This window comes from Microtus ochrogaster, chromosome 17, assembly GCF_000317375.1.
Source record: "Microtus ochrogaster isolate Prairie Vole_2 chromosome 17, MicOch1.0, whole genome shotgun sequence".
Classification (NCBI taxonomy): Eukaryota; Metazoa; Chordata; class Mammalia; order Rodentia; family Cricetidae; genus Microtus; species Microtus ochrogaster.
This window is the reverse complement of record NC_022019.1, coordinates 30,835,327-30,852,703: the sequence shown is the minus strand read 5'-3', so window position 1 is coordinate 30,852,703 and position 17,377 is coordinate 30,835,327. Positions and strand designations below refer to the sequence as shown.

Genomic DNA, 17,377 nt, shown 5'->3' with positions numbered 1-17,377 from the left:
ACACACACATACATACACACACACACACACACACACACACACACACACACGGTAGGTTGCCTATCCTCAGCCTCCTTTCTTCACTTTTAAACAGTTCAGGGCCCAGTCCATGAAAGGGTACATCCCATAGTAGGTTGAATCAATTAACAATGAAAACAACTTCCAAAGACATGCCCAACTGTAGAGAACTCCTCGGCTGGGACCCTCTTCACGGGCAACTCTAGGTTGTGGAAGCCAACACCTGAAGCTCACCAGGACACCCATTTACCAAAGACAGGAACACAAACAAATTGTCCCTGCAGAGAGAACTGAAATGTATTGAAAATACTAAACCATTCTATTACAACAGCACATGCTCGTGATAATAGCACTCCAGAAGCTGAGGCAGGGGGATTATGGGTTTCAGTCCAGGTTAGGCTATCCTATGAGTTTCAGACTTAGAGGATACAGAGAGTCTTTGTCTCAAGAATAAAAGAAAACAGGAATAAAACACCCCTAAACAAAGTCTCTGAGTTCCTACATTTATCCCCAACAATTAACCCCCCACGTGAGCTCACATGTGTGCACACACATGCATACACATGCACACACACTTTTAAAAATGTGTATATATGTATATGGTATGTACTGTGTGAATGTTGGAACACACGTGTGGATGGGAGTGTGCACACATGTATTTGTACACATGTGCATGAGGAGCCTGGCTTGGCATTGGATGCTGTCCTTGATTGCTCTTCTCTTGATTGCTCTCTGTTTACTAAGTCAGGATGTCTTGCTGAATGTAGAGTTCACTGATTCTGGCTAGTGTAGCTGGCCAGCGTGGCCTGGGTGATGTCCTGCCTCTGCCTGCGGGCCCTGGGATGACAGACAGGCTGTCATGCTCACAGGGCTTTACAAAGCACTGTTTTACAGCTTCTAACGAAATAATGGGTTGAGACAAATGGGTTTTAGTGACTGCTAAAGGACTGAACACTGACAGAAAATTTAGTGATCCAAGCTGGGACATCTCAACCACCAATGACTTTTAATGACAAAAGAAACGGTAATCAGGTCTCATGAACCTCCTGCTGGGATGAAATAGGAAGTACAGGTCACCCACAAACACTCATGAGGGAAAAAGAGAAGCAAACTGACGTCTGGTCAAACAAGAGTCTGATTTTACCTCGTACCGGGCCTGTTTTGTCTCAGTTTGAGTGGCCATTGGGCTGTCCTGATGTTTATTTGCACACTGTGACAGTTGGTACCTTCCACACTCAAGGTCATTTCTACACTTCAGTCCCTCTTCCAAATCATAAGAGGCAAGAAATGCTTTTCAGTCCATGTTTCTAGGCCAGTATTATCCTGAGAAGAAAATCAGACAGACGGCACAGAAAGAGGAACTATAGACACCTCTGCTCTGTGCTTCCTCCAAAGGCTCCTAACAGGACCGTGCCTAGATGTTGGGATTTCATTTATCTTATATATGCATAATACATACACATATCGTAGGCATATATAGCATGTCTATATGTGCATATATACAGGCATGCTACAGTTTCTTCTGACCCCTCTGCTTCTATCCTGACTTTAAATCTGAATCTTAAAAACAACCATAATCCAGGAGGAGTAACAGTCTCATCATTGATCTACACCCAGGAACAAGAACAATCTCCCTGCATACAGAAGATGCTTAAAGGACATTTGTTATCTATTGGACGGAAGTTTGGATGCTCATGTACATGACATTCCTGAGGACACGGAGCAGGGCAGGAGTGGGCAGGAGTGGGCAGGAAGGAAAGGAGTTGGGGATTTGTGGGAATAAAGAACCCAAGGCAGCAGGACCCCCACAGTGAGTTGAGTGAAGAAACAAGGGGAGTTAATCTACTTGGAGTGGCAAGAGCAAGTGCAGTTTTATATTTAAAGGGAGCAAAATTAAACATTAACTCTCAAGGGGAGGTGAGATGGCTCCGTGGGTAAAGGTGCTTACCACACAAGCTAGGTGTCTTGAGACTGAGGGGAGAGAACCACTACACAGATGTGGCCTCTGACCTCCACACATGTGTCCTGGCACATGCATCTACACGCATATCACCCACACACAATAAGAAGAACCTTTACATTTTAATTATTTAGTTTTTTTTATGTTTGTGAACATTTGCCTACATGTACTTAAGGGTGCTACATGTGTGCAGTCCCTACGAAGGCCAGAAGAAAAAGGCGTGAGGTTCCCTAGAATCGGAGTTAACAGACACACTTGTGAGTCACCGTATGGTATTGGGAACAGAACTTGGGTCCTTGGCAAGAGCAGCCTTTGCTCTTAACCACTGAGCCATGTCTCCATGCCCACATAATTTACTTTAAATAAAAAAGTAACCCCCCAACGATCCCAGCTTCATTGCTTTCTGTTCTCCCAGTAAATAAAAGCCTCTCCCACCTTGTTTTTTCCCATCCCCGTTTGGTCCAATGCAGCCTTTCCATTGGGCCGTGTGGTATCTGTTTTTATGATCACGCCAGAGACTTCCTGCCAAGTCATCTTGAAATCAAACTTTGCTTGCACCGCGTGTTGTTTAGTAATTAAATTAAAATCCCAGGAAGCTTTGGATTAGAGGAAAGAGGAATCTTCCTTCAAGCAAATCCAGGTTAGTAAGACACTGTGACCTGTCTGGGCTGGAACTCCCTCATCCAAAACATCCAGAGCACTGGCTGGATTAATTTGCAACACTCTAGGAGATTTTGGGTCCAATTTGCTAGAGATTTTCTGTCTGCTTCCATTTCTCTTTTCAATTCAAGTCAATATGCATTTATTCAACTCCTTTATTGAAAATGATATGAAAAGTGTTACTAAGTCCAAAGAATAAAGAAAATGGCAGATAAAATGCAAGAAGAGGGAGCAGGGTAATGAGTGGATAAATATGTTCACTCATGAATAAAATATATATTCATGAATAAATAAATTCATCCATCCAACAAATGAGCGCACAGAGCCCTTATTTTACTCGCCACTGGGTGATTATGCAATATAGAGGCAAACAGAAGTAAGTGTTTCTGTTTGGGGAGAATTTTGAATTTAATTTACTTTTATATAAAATACCAATTTGATACTTTAAATTCAATTTATATCACCAAAAACTTCTGAAAGAAATAAAGCCAGAACAGTTTCTTTGTACTTTAAGAAGGCATGAACTAGGGTTGCTGAGGTTATTCAGCAGGAAAACGTGCTGGCCCCAAGCCTGATGATCTGAGTTCGAGGCACTCACGGTGTAAGGAACGAACTGGTTCCCCCAACTTGACCTCTGACCTCAAACACATGGCATGTGGGCAAGCACATGCATGTGCACACACACACGCACACACACTAAATATATGCAATTAAACTTACGTATTCGTTTCCTTGAGACACTGTCTCTCTTTATGTGGTCCTGGCTGACCTGAAACTTGCTTTGTAGCAGGACTGGCCTTGAACCTACAGAGATCTGCCTGCCTCTGCCTCCCAATTGCTGGGGTTGCAGCCATAAGCCGCCTTGCCCAGCTAAAATAGTTCTAGAGGGCAGATATGACAATTTTCTTTTGGAAATGCTAATGAAATCACGCTGCAGTACTGAGAAGGGGTTGAAATATAGAGGGTGTGCTCTTCTGTGTGAACAATGTATCAGCTGTGCTCTTCTCCCTGAACAATGAATGTATCAGGTGTGCTGCTCTCCTTGAACAATGTATCAGCTGTGCTTTCTCTTTGTGCATTCTATGAACTTTTGTAGTTTCAGAGAGATTAGTTACCAACAGTAGTTGATGAAAAAAAACCAAGCCAAGCATTCATAGATAAATAAAATAAATAAATAAATAAAAATAAAACAAACAAAAAAAAGGCATTACGTCTATTTCCTTCTAGTCTATCCAAACCCAGCTTTGGCTCTTTGGTGGCCAAAGTTTAGTTTTTTGAGACTCAGTAAAACTAGCCAGACCAGGGTTAGCCCACGTCTTTAATCCCAACACTCAGGAGGCAGAGGCAGGTGGATCTCTGAGTTAATGGCCTGCCTGATCGACAGAAGGAGTAAGTTCCAGGAGAGCCAGGGCTACAAGGAGTAACCCTGTCTCAAAAACCAAAACAAAAAGACAAATGAAAAAGACTCAGTGAAAGCAAGTATGGCAGTGGGCAGGGTGCCATCACGGAGTGTCCCTAACAGGGATGAAGGAAGCTGAAGAACGCCTCTGTGGACAGGCTGCTGACTACTCTCGGCAGTGTGCAAGGCTGGTCCCGACAGCCATTACTCACCGTTACTGGTCTCACTGGAGCCAAGTTCTACTAGGCAGGAACTTTGACCCATTTTCTGTTTTCTGCCCCATGCCCAGAGTACTAAGTACCACACAGAAGGGTCTCGATGTCTGCCTTCTGCATAGTTGAGCAGATGAGTGATCTTTATCACGCTGCCTCTTCTGCTCAGGATCATTGAAAGGGAACTAGGTTGCTTCATCCATGTTGGTTGTAACCCCTGATCCACCCACCCACCCAGCCCTGCATCTATCCACCCAGCCAGCATCTTTCATTGAACATCTCTTGTTTGCCAGATACTCCTATTTACTAAGTATCTAAAGAGAAAAGAGTAAGGCATGAATTGCCAAGGAGCTCAGCTTCCCAGTCCTTAGAGGGGATTCTGAGGGAAGGTAGTAAGAAAGGAACAGAATCATCTCAAATACAGATAGTAAAACCACCAGATTTCTGAATAGGCAAGAATGGTAGAAAGGAAGAATGAGGTAAGTTTTTTCTCGGCCAAAGGTAACTGTCCATTGTAAAAAGGTCAGGCTGCTTTAGTTAGACTCCTTAGTAGAGGGAATTGAATAACACGAACAAGACTGAGTCCTAAGCTATTAGAAGCCAACACGCGAGACAAGAAATGGAGTCTCTGCACAGCAGACTGTGTTTGTGAGTGTGGGTCCACTGGCAAAGTGCAGGGCTCCGGGAAGGGCACACGGAAGAGGAAGCGAGTTCGCGCTCGCTCAGCCCCTTCCTTCCACATTGCTGTATATGAAGTGTGTGAAATTCTCTGGGGCAAAAGAAACGTAATTAGAAGTCGGATTCTGTCCTCCTAGACGGGGGGGTCTGTCTATCAGAGCTGTGATGTGCGAGGGAGACCAGCTTGCCCCAGCTCTCCCCAGCTAAGGCAGGAGACTTGAGAGAAAGTGGCAGGGGCGGGGGAGAGGTGCAAGGGACAGAGAGGCCATCAGAGGCCAGCAGGGTAGAATAAGACTTTGAGGGGACCGTGTGGTGAATCACCAGCACCGGGAGAGGGATGTCAGGGGCTGCGCAGATGCAGTATGTGCATACGGTAAAGTGTTTATCACACGTGTTTAGAGGAGTGGCCAGTGGGTTTGGAGGGCCAAACTATAGCCCAGGTGAGAAGAAAGCCTGTCTTCCTCCAGGGAGATGGGGAGCAGCGGGGAGTTAATGAAGAGGAATCGCCAGGGAAGCACAGGGATGGCAGGACACCTGGGAAAGCCTACAGTGTCACCCTAGACCCCACCAGAACTTTGACACAAATGGAAAACTGGTGGCATTGCCTCGGGAGACTACTTCGGTCAAGGGCACACTTTTGCACATGGGGAAAGGAGAAGTGACACCCACGGCAGAGAGGTTAAAAGGTCAAAAAGGCCTTGCAGATTAGGGATCAACGTTTGTAAGCAGGTGGGGAGGATCTAGGAACTGAAGCTAATAATGAAGGCTATTTACAGGTCTTCAGAGCTGAAGGCAAGTGTAATTGGTGAGTCTGTGTAATTACGGAAGGAAGAGAGTAGCTAAGGAAATCCTGGCAGGAAGCAATCCCAGAGAGGAAGCAGTTTATTGTTGGAAGATTATTTCCCCTTCCCATCTCACCCACTGGAGTTGGAAAGCAAGACAAGAAAGCACCCCATTTCCCGGCCAGTCATGCTCAGCCACGTGCTGTGACAGAGATCACCTCGCTGGTTCTATCTGTCCCGGGAGGCCCACAGCTGGTAATTCGGTCTGCGGGAAGTGAATGGCGCCATGTGTTTACCTTGCACTTTGCAGCCGCTCTTAGCTTTCAGAAACTGGAGCCCTCATAAAAACGACCACGTGACCTGGCCACTCTGAAGTCCTGCAGATGGGGAGCCAGGGAGCCCAGTTTCTGCTGATGGCGGTTACGCATGGATGCATGATTTATGGACAAGGTCATCCACCACATCCATATCTGAGAGTCATTAATTCCCAGGAGACGGACTTAGTCCAGAGTCCCTCTGGAGAGAGGAAGGGCTCAGACTCATTCCGCCGAGGTAATCAGAGTTAGTCTGGCCAGCCACCGTCTGCTGCTTTAGAGTCATGGACAGATTTTTTTCAGTGGGTTGTTTTCTACTGCTCCGAAGGAACAGTGTGGATGGGTCTGATATTTTCAGACTATTAACATCTGAATGAAAAGTTCTATAAAATGAAGGCCTAAAAGGAAACCATGGGGTCAATGGGGTGTCACAGATATTATAGGGTACACTTCAGAGATTGCTGCAAATCCCAGACGTGTTCTACAATAGGTGATCACAGAAATGGGATCTGAGCCCAGAAACAAAAGTCCCACTGATGCATGTGTCGCAGGACACTTCCTCTTCCGCTAAGTGGACCTGAGTACTTCCTGTCTGCCGTGCCATGCTTTTGCACCGGAAGTTTGGATGTGGAACTGTATCTATCTAGAGAGATTCCATAATTCTCCTGTAAGAACTATGGTTTGGATAAGGTTTGAGAGTGTCCCCAAAGATGCTTTGGTCTTCATGGGGTGGTGCTGGCACCTTTAAGGGTGTACATATGAAAGGTCGTTAGGTCATTGGAGGGTCCATCTGTGTTAAAGTTGGTCTGGCATAGTGGACGGGGCCTCAAAGGAGGAAGCTGCTTGTTATAAAAAAAAAAAAAAGAGTCAAGTCAGGCTACTACAGCTTCCATTTCTGGCTTTCCACAGATTACCAGGTAGCCCTCACGGGAGGCTGAATGTACAGGCCGCCTAGCTGAGTGTACCGGCTCACCACCGTAATCTCTGTGCCCCAGGGTCTGAGCATGGGGACTCCTGCAAGTTTAAGGACAGAATAGGTAACACATAGAAGAAGAAAAAAAAATCTATTTTATCTTGGGTTTTAGCCTCCCAAAGTGTGAGGTGAGTGAATTTCCTTTCTTTGTGTCGTGGTATACATGTTACAACTGTCCTGTCTTCTGTTACAGCAATACAAAATCCAATAAAACAGACAGCATTTGTTGAAAAAGAAATCTCGCTGCCCCATGATCCAGGTCCTACCTTCATCTGCTCAGCTTCACGAATGAATACTCATTAATTGGACACATATAGAGCATGGGTTTGATCTGCCTGGGGTGCACGTGAGTGTAATTCTAGCATTTGTGCGCCGAGGCAGGAGGATTGCTGCAAATGTGAGGGCATTCCAGGCTACACAGTGAGGAGGAGACAGTCCAGGTCTCTAGAGTTTGTCCCTGCCTCAAAAACAAAGAACATAGATTTTGTACAGAATGGTCCAGGCAGGGGCCAGGCAGAAATTGTTAAATCCCTGTCCTTGTGGAGCTACGATCCAGTGCCAAGAGACAGAAAGTATGCAAGTAGCCCTAATAGAAGCCAAATTAGTAAAATCACAGAGCTGGTACCAAGCAATATGGGGGTGGGGTCCCGGAGGAAGATATTAAAAGGCCGGGCATGGGAGGTGGCATTGGGGGTGAAGACTGAGAGATAGAGAGCGATGGAGAAGGGCTGAGCAGGATGTCCTGATCTCTCTTGTTGAGAGTAAGTCACTGCTAGGGAGCCCTGATGGGCCCATGATGGAAGGATGGGGGGCTGGAGCTCAGTCATGACCACAATCCACTGCACCTTTGTCATGAGATTGTGTCTCTTCTCTAAACTCAAGGTACTGCGCCCATGAAACAAACATAATTGTAGCATCCAACATATTTTTTTAATTAACTTTAATTTATGTGCGTTGGTGTTTTGCCATGGGTGTTGGGTCCCCTGGAACTGGAGTTACAGACACTTGTGAGCTGCCAGGTGGGTGCTGGGAATTGAAGCCAGGTCCTCTGGAAGAACGGCAGTGCTCTTAACCACTGAGCCTTCTCTCCAGCCCCAGAAACCGTCACAAAAAGCCCGTATGAGGACCAGGGAGAGGATCTGTGCAGGGCTGCACCATGCATGTGGCTGCTCTCCGCAGCAGCAGAAGGAAGCCTGGAGTTTAACTAGGAAGCTCTGGCTTTGGAAGTTACTCCTGGCCGTGCCATAGAACCTTCTCAGAAGGAGTAGGAAAATAGAATGTTCTTGTCCCCTAACATTTCATGCAAATCTAGGGCAGCAGAGAGAGCCACCTCTCCTTGTAGGCGCCTCTGAAGGCACAGGCAGCAGAGGTGCCTTTAGAGCAATAAGAGCAATAAAGGACAGGCTGCTACACCGCCTCTAAGAACTCCTGAGCCACCTACGCAGGGCAGTGTCGGCATTGCCCCATACCTGGGAAGATCACTTCAGCGGGCACCTTGCTAGTGCTGTTGCCCCTGGCACCCAGGATTAAGCTGGGTACTCGGAGGCACTACAGGCTCCTGAGTACCTTTAAAATGAAACGAATGGATCCCTTATGTGACTAGTGCGTATGCGCAGGCATGCCCCGCCCCCACTGCTTACACCCACCCTCCCATCACTCTTCCACAGCACCATCGAGAAAAAGTCCATTGTAGTGTGGGAGAGAACCGAGCAGGCTGAAGAAATGTGGCAACCAGGCCGGTTGGTTAATCAGAGAGTTCAGGGCAGGCAGTGGGTCAGGAGGTGGCCACCGGGCCAGCTGGTATCAGGGAATTTGACAGTCATGTGATCGATCTCCTGCCTGGAACCCAAACAGACAGCGTAGAGGTCTGACGCCGGGTTCAGACGGGAAAATGGGCATCAGCTGATCTCCAGGTTCTTAACCTCAGCGCTGACTCAGTTCTGTGGGGGCAAAAATCTCAAGACAGGAGCTGCATGGGGTTGCTGGGCATGCAAAGGGGAGCAGCTGACAGGAGTAAGATAAGAAAATAGACCCCAGCACCCCATCTGCTTCACCCAAACTGCGGTTCATGTTCAGGAGAAAAACCATTCTGCTTACAGGCTAGCCGGACTGGTTTTATTCGTGGTTTATGTCTGATATGTACAAATAAATGTCAACCAATGGCCATTCATCCAAAAGCAGGGCTCAGCTGTCTGTACCCCCCACCCCATCCCATGGCTTAGCTCTGCACCTGGATTTGGGAACACTCATTCTGTCCCCCGGCAAACGTGGCACATGCTGTGGGTTTCTAAGGATCCTCAAAATGCCAACTTACACCCTGAGAACTGTTATTTCTTACATTGATCCGACATACGTTAACATCTGGCATTAACCACAGAGAAACCCTGTCTCGAAAAACAGAAAAAAAAAAAAAAGAAAACCAACCAAACAAACAAACATCTGGCATTAAACAGAGTAACATTAGCACATCATATATATATTATAATATGTGGTTCTTTACTGGGCACCTGTCGCCATTTCTTTGCGCAGTAACCCAGTCCACTGTGGGGCACCCTGGTAGAAACTAATTCTCCAGGAAATCCTAAGTAACTTCGTTGTAACATCGACCCCCACCCCCCATGTTTCTCCTTTTCACCCCTTACATTTTTTTTCACGTGTTTTCCTACATATGAAACACAAATGTCCCCGTGAGGTTATCCCAAGGCCTAGCTCTTCTTCCTAGTTACATCCTCCGGATAAGTGAATATGGTTTGTGTTCATGTCTGTTAAAGCAGCACATAGCTCAGTATAGAATATGGGGGGCTACGTTGTGCTGTTTTGTCTCGCTCCTCATTTTGCTGATTCCCCAGCTCCTAACAGCAGCCTGAGGTTGTGTTCGTTTCTGTTGCTACTCCACTTCCCTCCCAGTTTGTATTAAACTTCTCAATGTACAGCTTTTTTTTTTTTTACATAAAAAACTAAATCCGTTCAAACTTTTCTCTCTCATTCCAAGCAGCTGACTTTTCAAAACTAAGCATCCAGTTAGGGAGGTCTTTTTGCAATGGGTGAGGTGAATGTAGAGACTCATGATTTGCCGAAGCCTTTAGAATAGCTGGCCGGTAAGAGCCGCCCTAAACAGGACATCTCTATCAAGTCCTTCAAGACTGCAGGAGCACTGTGGAAGATGAGGGGAGGGGGCAGAAGTTGTGTAAGAGCTGGGGCGTGGGGAAGAGCTCTGTGGAACACTACTGTATGGAGGGTAGGTACCCGTACAAGACCTACAGAAGATAGGGCCAGCCGACATTCCACCGCTGACGGGGGCGGGGCCAGACACACTTGATGCTGGCTAGGGGAGTCCTTTTCTTTGGTATAGCTATGCCCTAGTAAGAAAACTACACAAGCAGCCCTAATTATACTCAGTAAGTCGTTCACACAAAACAGGATTCAAAGCAGAAGACATTACAAAGGAGTCCAGGGGGGAGGTTTGGATGAGATGTCCCTATTGTCCTGGGTGTTTGGATGCTTGGTCCCATTTAGGGGTGCTGTTTGGGGAGGCTGAGGGGGTGTGGCCTGGTTGTAGGTCTGTCACTGAAGGCTTTGCCACTCATGCTATTTCTAGTTTTCTCTCTCTTGTGTGCCCTCAGCTTCCTGTTCCCATGGCCGTGCCTGTGTTCTGCCAACGTGGACTCTTTGACCCCCATAAACTCTTCCTTCGTCAAGCAGCCTTGGTCACGATGTCTTGTGAGAGCAATGGAAAAGGAACTAAGAGGAGTGGCTGCGGTAGAGAGGTTGGTGGGGGAGTTAATATATAATAATACATATAATAATATAATATATTATAATATATATAATAGACATATAATATATAATAATACATATAATAATATAATATATTATAATATATATAATAGACATATAATATATAATAATACATATAATAATATAATATATATAATAGACATATAATATATAATAATACAGTCAAGATGCATTGTGTGCACATGCACACGTTGTCAAAGAATAAAGTATTTTAAAAAGAAGGAATTGGAGAACTTGAATCATGCTGTATGCTGACAAGTGTTGTACAAGGCCAAGGGACTAGAGCTTAGGCTGGGGATGAGCTGTGTGCCCAGTTTTCTCTCTCTCCAGCCACCAGGCTCCCTGCTCTTACTCACCCCTTCATTTCCCACAAGCCGCTAACACATCAGCTCTTCCTCCACAAGTCTGCCTCGATTCCCACTGCCGTTTCTGTTCATGTTCGAATCGAAAACCCCAACAATCTTCCCACAGCCAAATCCCATCAGGATTTCAAAGCTTACAGTACTTTTGTAGCGTCTAACACCAAGTGAAGTCTAATCCTTTAGATTTTAAATGTCCCTGGCAGTGTCCTCTGTATTTCTGTCTACAGCCAGACTTCGGTCTTCCTGATGTGTTCTGGCCATTCCCTGGGACATGTGACTCTCCTGCCTTTGCATGGAGGTGCCGGACACTGCTCTGTGTGTCACCGCTGAAGCCGTGAACACAGCTACAGGCCAGGCAGCCCGAGCTTTCAGCCTTCTGTTCCGAGTTGGGCAGTTAATAAATTGTGGGGCTGGGTCGGCACTTTAGTCTGAGATGCCTCCTCTCTTGCCCTCCCAGGCATCTGCCATCTTTCCAGATGATGCCAGCATCAATTCTTCCAGGAATTCTGTGCTCTTTGCCCTTGTAGTTACCCTGGTAGCTGCAGCGATTCTAGGCAGAGATATTTGCTGACTATCTGCCTTGGTCTAAGCTACAGAGTCTCAGAAAGGCCCATGTCCTGCCCTCCAGTAAAACACAGAGTAGTCTATGACAGGAATCTAGTGATGGCTTTGATGACAGGACACATTAATGAATCAACAAATTAAATCCCGCAAGATCCTCCTGTGTCCGGAACATGGCAACATAGCCACTTGCCAATTGTCAGCCTTTGATAATCAAATTTGCCTATAATACAAGAATCTCACAAAGACTTAATTGTAGACCAGCTGGCTAATTACCCCAAACTCAATTAGGAGCGATACAGTTTTCTGTGGTGAGCATTGCATTATCTCATTACGCAGAGGTGAGGGAAGTTTGGGAATGAATGAATGAATGAATGAATGAATGCCTTCTCTGACAACGTCCCCTGAGGAAGTGGGGGAGGTACTCAGGCAGTAGTGTGCTTGCTGTGTGGAGTGAGGACCAGAGCTGGATTCCCAGTGGCACTTGCTGCTGACCTCTGGCCCTCACTTACATCTGCATGCATTCACATCTGCATGCAAATGTGCTCTTAACACGTGTGCGCATGGACACACACACAGGCACATAGACACCAAATATTTTTCAAAGCTATCTTTTGAGTGTCTTCCTCTTATGAGGAGACTTGGTCTCCGGTGGGTTAGGTGACAGAATTGTGCAGAGGGACACTCGGTAGAGGTGGCTGAGCAACGCACAGGCAGTGAGCAACCCCAGGAAAGTTAAACGTGAGCTGTTCTGACACAAAAGAATCTGTCAGCAAAAAGCTGCGGCAAGTCAGATGCGTGTTATGCCTCAAGTTGGGATGCGGCAGCCAAGGTCCGCCCAGCTGACACCAGGGCAGAGACCCAGGGTCCGGGGTTGACGCAGTATTGTCTGTGTTTCTCAGTCTCTGATCTCTGTAGTGTAGTTACCCATGACCTGCTGACTAGCACACCCCTTCCCCAGAGCTGGCTGACTCTCAGACACTGCTAGCTAACTCTGCAGGCCTGCCTTTCAGACCAATCAGTCCAAAACCGTTCCCCAGCTGCTCCTTAACCAACTCTCACACCCCAAGCTCCTAATTGCCAGGAACTAGACAGCCCTGGCCTGAGAGCTTGCTAAAAGTCATTTAAACTAGTCAGTACAGAACATGGCCAAGTCAGTGGCTCTGTCCAGCACAGTTTTTCTCTGAGGAGACACAGGTCCATGCTCTGTTCCCCTCTCCTGCCTGTTAGTTCATCTCATTCTTTCTTCCCCAGAGGGCCTTGCAGGTGTGCCTGTTCCTGTGTTCCTAAGGTCTGTGAGGAAGAAAGGCCTTTCCCCTACACATTACTGACATTAGTGCATCGTGTGTCTCACCATGGTTGATTTAAACAGTCCCAGGACATTTCAAGATATATATGTGACTATGTCATTTGGTAGGAATCCTTGCCTCTGTCTTCCCCTACAAGAGATGCGGCAGGAACCAGAGGCCTGCTTCCATGTGGCTTTGAGGCCCAAACAGCAGCTACAGAAGCCTTGACTGGAAACACCTCCTTGCAGTTGAGATGTGGGGTTTCAAAGAGTTAAAGAGGTGTTCACAGTAACTGTCACTACTTATACAGACCCTTCTTTGTGTCAGGCGGAGTAACCATGTATTTGGCCTTTATTGTGTCCAGTAATCACCACATAACAAGAATACTGACGCCTGGGAAGACGGCTCAGTGACGAAAAGTGTTTGTTGTGTAAGTGTGAAGATGCGAACTGAATCCCCAGGCTCTACATAGACAACAGAAGCATTGTGTTTGTGTCTGTCATCCCAACACTCCCTGGGGAGTTGTGTCCCCCAACACTCCCAAGGGAGTTGGGAGACAATAGCAGAAGCCTCCCGCAGAAGCTCAGGAATCAACCTACTTGGTATGTGCGGCAGGAAACAAAACACAAAGAGTGCTTCTCTCAAGGCAGGAGGTGAGGGTTGACCACCACATGCATGCCATATGTGTGTGCTTGCACTCTCAAGAATACATAAACTCGCTTGAGTGCACACACACACACACACACACACACACACACACACACCAATGTTCAGGGAGACTAAGACATTCACTAATTGTGAAGGCTTTCAGAATTCTAGATCCAAGCTTCCAAATGGGGTTTTCTAAAACTTCTAATGTATAAGAAGTCTCTGGAAATCCTTTGGGTGGAAACCTAAGATTGTGTTTTCCTAGAAAGTTCTCAGGGGCCACAGGTGTTGTCTGTCCATGGCCCACACTTGGATAAACCATGGTTCTTTGTAAATCTTATCATAAACACACATGAAAACTACATGTTCTTCTGTTCCTTACACATTTACCTGGGAATCCAGCTCTTTGCCAAGGCCTGGTGACATGAACAGAGATTCATGCTACATAGATGAAATGTTGGAAATCTTACTCAGTCCCAATTGGTCATCTCTTGCCATAAAATGAGACTTCTAGTAGCATGACTGGGTTGCGTCCAATTGAATCCTTGGCCAAGGGGACTGACTCCATGGAAATCCCCAAACAACCCAGGCTGTTGCTAAGTCAATATATTGCTCTCTGCAAACTGACAGTGGGGTCCCATTGCTAAGGACAGTACCTACACAAGCCATTGACCATGGAGAAGTCAACCAGTCCCTTCATGGAGACTTCATCCCTACACTCTAGTCTGTTTGGTGTGAGAAGGTACTCTGAAGTCTACCAAAACATAAACACCAACACAGTCACAAAACCTTTGAGCTATGGTCTGTCCTGTGTGTAAGATATGCTGGGTGATGGTGGCCCAGAACTTGTGGGCATAATCACTGGTATCTGATTTGGCTTAGGGCCCACTTTGCAAGACAGAACCCATACTTGACACTGCTTAGGTGACCCAGAACTGGAGACTAGATAGCCAAGAGACCCAGGGTAAAGCCAAACACTACTGATCTTTAAAGAAAAAAAAAGTATCAATAAAATGAGTCCTAATGATATTCTGCCATACTCGTAGATCAGTACCTTATCCAGTCATCCTCAGAGAAGCTTCTTCTGGCAGCAGACAGAACAGATGCAGAGCCCCACAGCCAGACACTACCTGGAGAGAGAGTCCTTAGAACACCCATCCTGAATGGGATGTTTTCATCAAATCCCTTCCCTCAGAGCTCAGGGAGCCGCGTGGAAGAGGAGGCAACGAGAGTGTAAGAACCGGAGGATGGAGGATGTCAGCGATTAAGTTTGTGAATTGACTTTGGGGTGAGAGATGCCTTGAGGAGCCATTGGAGCTCCGTTCTCCCAATTTATGGAAGAGATACAGTATAGATGAGTCGTTGTTGCTCAGGTCTGAGTCTCACAGCTCATGAATAAGGCCAACTCCAGGTTGGTTAGCTGAGTTCGAGCCCAGCCCTGTTACTTGGGCAGCTCACTCATTCGGCGCTCTGCAGCCTTCACCCAGGGCCATGACCTTCACCCTGAACTTCCTCCGGTCTCGTCCACTGCTACACCCACCCACTCATTGCAAATACAACAGAATTCACTGCATACCAGAGCCCAGGGCAAATCTACACACACATAACCTGCCTGTCCAAGAGACCCCAGTTTGGCTTTAATTCCCCTCACAGCAATGTTATCCTCAGAAACAGTCATTCTTCAGTATCCGAGGAGACTGTGCCAGGATTCCCTGGAGACAGTAAAATCTGGGAATGCATACATCCCTTATATAAAAAGGCATAGTTTTTGCGTAGTTTAGCATATGGGCTAACTGAGCTTACCCATGGCTTGTTATGAATTATATCCTGACTTTATTGAAGTAGTCTGTTTTACCTCTTGGCACCCACTAGGGACTAATGATACACAGACCTGACATGAAGCCCCTTAAAATAATATGCTTTAAGAACTTCTAGGTAAATTTTCCTTTCTTCCCTCCTTCCATTTTTCCTTCCTTCCTTCCTTCCTTCCTTCCTTCCTTCCTTCCTTCCTTCCTTCCTTCCTTCCTTCCTTCCTTCCTTCTCTCCCCTGAGGCCAAGGTATAGTTTTGTCACCTAACTGTGTAAAGTCTGAATCTTAACAAAACTCAGGCAGAGTTTCTAACCCAATGGGTGTGCACCACGGGCATATTTGCAGAAGTTTTCAGCAAGGGAAGGCAGATGGAGAGTATTAACAAGTTATAAAGCAAATGACAGCCATTTCTCTGGAGGCTTCTAAAGTGTGAAATACTTTTAAAACCAAAGAACCAACCAAACAAAACTGTCCTCTTTAAGATGCAGAGTTCGGAAGAGGAAGATGACACACATATGAAAACCAAACAGAAAGAACCAAAAGGGACATGCGTGGCATTTCCTTCCATTTATGGCACCGTTATTTCATCACGGAACATGGTTCTAGAAAAGAGAACATGAGAACCACTCTGACTTTTGAATGATTTCTTTCATTCAGTGTTATCCTTCAGGCAGGGGACTCAATGAAAGACAGAACTGCAAAGATTTCTCTCTGACTCCTCAGACATTAACACCAGGTCTTAAACCAACGCACTTTGTTCCCACCTATTTCGTTGGAGTCTCTTCCTGGCGTCAGCCAGGTCTACACGATCCAGAAGGTAATTCTTAATTTCCCTTTGTCCAAATCAGTCATTTAATTCCTTTAGCTAAGAGAGCTCCCATCCATCCTAGGCAAAATGCCACACTCACACATCCAGACCAAGTGGGCAGCTGTCAACAGTGTGCTGACGCAGCTCAGGAAGGGGAAGACAGCACCCTGTTCCAGCCCCAAACACAGCTCCCAGGTTTACCTTCTACTTTGAAGATAGTAAAGTGTGGCCGGCAGTGGAAGGAGCCCAGGGCGTTCCCCGCGCAGTTCATCCACAGACCCTGGTAAACCCAAGTGGCGGTTATTACAGAGGATGCACGGGTGGTCACCTTCCACTCATTGGATGTAGTGGCAGCCACGAGAGCACCAAAGCCTCCGACACCGCACACCAGAGCCAAGATCTGCGCCATGGACATGTCGATCAGCCTTGTCTGCTGCCTGTCAGAGTCCACACAGAAGGCTTTGGTGGTCTAGGCATGCAGTCGCCAGACAGACCGTCCATAAAAGCTACAGCCAGCCCAGACAGATAGCCGACAATACTTCATGCTCGGGCAGCTGGAAGGGCAGGAACTTAGGATAAAGGATGTCTCGCTGACTCACTGGCGACACCTTAGAGATGCTCAAGAATAACCTTCCTAATTCTCTACTGAGATACCACAATTTTGTAGACGAATTTTAAAGGTTTTGGTACAGCAGATATCTTTTGTTAGCACCGAAGTTAATGCTTAATTTTCTGTTAGCTTGGAGGCTAGTGAACCATGCAGGCATCAGATATGTCAAAGTACAAATTATACAGTAACGTTTAAAGGCTCCTTATTTGACCAATTTCTTTAAGTGTACACGTTTGTGAGTCTTCACATAAATGGAGACACGCTGTACAGAGTCTACCGTAACCTTTTTAAGCACGGTCCTGTGTATATGAGACTTATCTGTGGTTATCAGCGTAGCCAGCCATAACTCATCTGACCGCTGGGTATAGTATTTCAATAAACGCTTGGGCCACCATTCAGCCGTTCTCTGAGACGAATGTTGTTCACATTTCCCACCTCAGTAACAGTTAGCCAAGCACAGTCACCACTGCTCATCTTCCCTTGAGCACCTGAGCG

At 46.4% G+C, this 17,377-nt stretch overlaps 1 protein-coding gene across 4 annotated transcripts in view; it reads right to left on the bottom strand.

The window, feature by feature from the left end:
- The window catches only part of Cldn10 (claudin 10), a 77,144-nt gene extending 60,457 nt beyond the window's left edge, over positions 1–16,687 (bottom strand). For 3 of the 4 annotated variants that reach the window (XM_005355667.1, XM_005355668.1, XM_005355672.1), the window contains exon 1: positions 16,474–16,687. In XM_005355667.1, the coding sequence (XP_005355724.1) occupies positions 16,474–16,687 (214 nt within the window). The remainder of the gene's footprint in view (positions 1–16,473) is intronic. The other variant, XM_005355673.1, reaches the window with a different exon arrangement.
- Between the last annotated feature and the right edge of the window lie 690 nt (positions 16,688–17,377).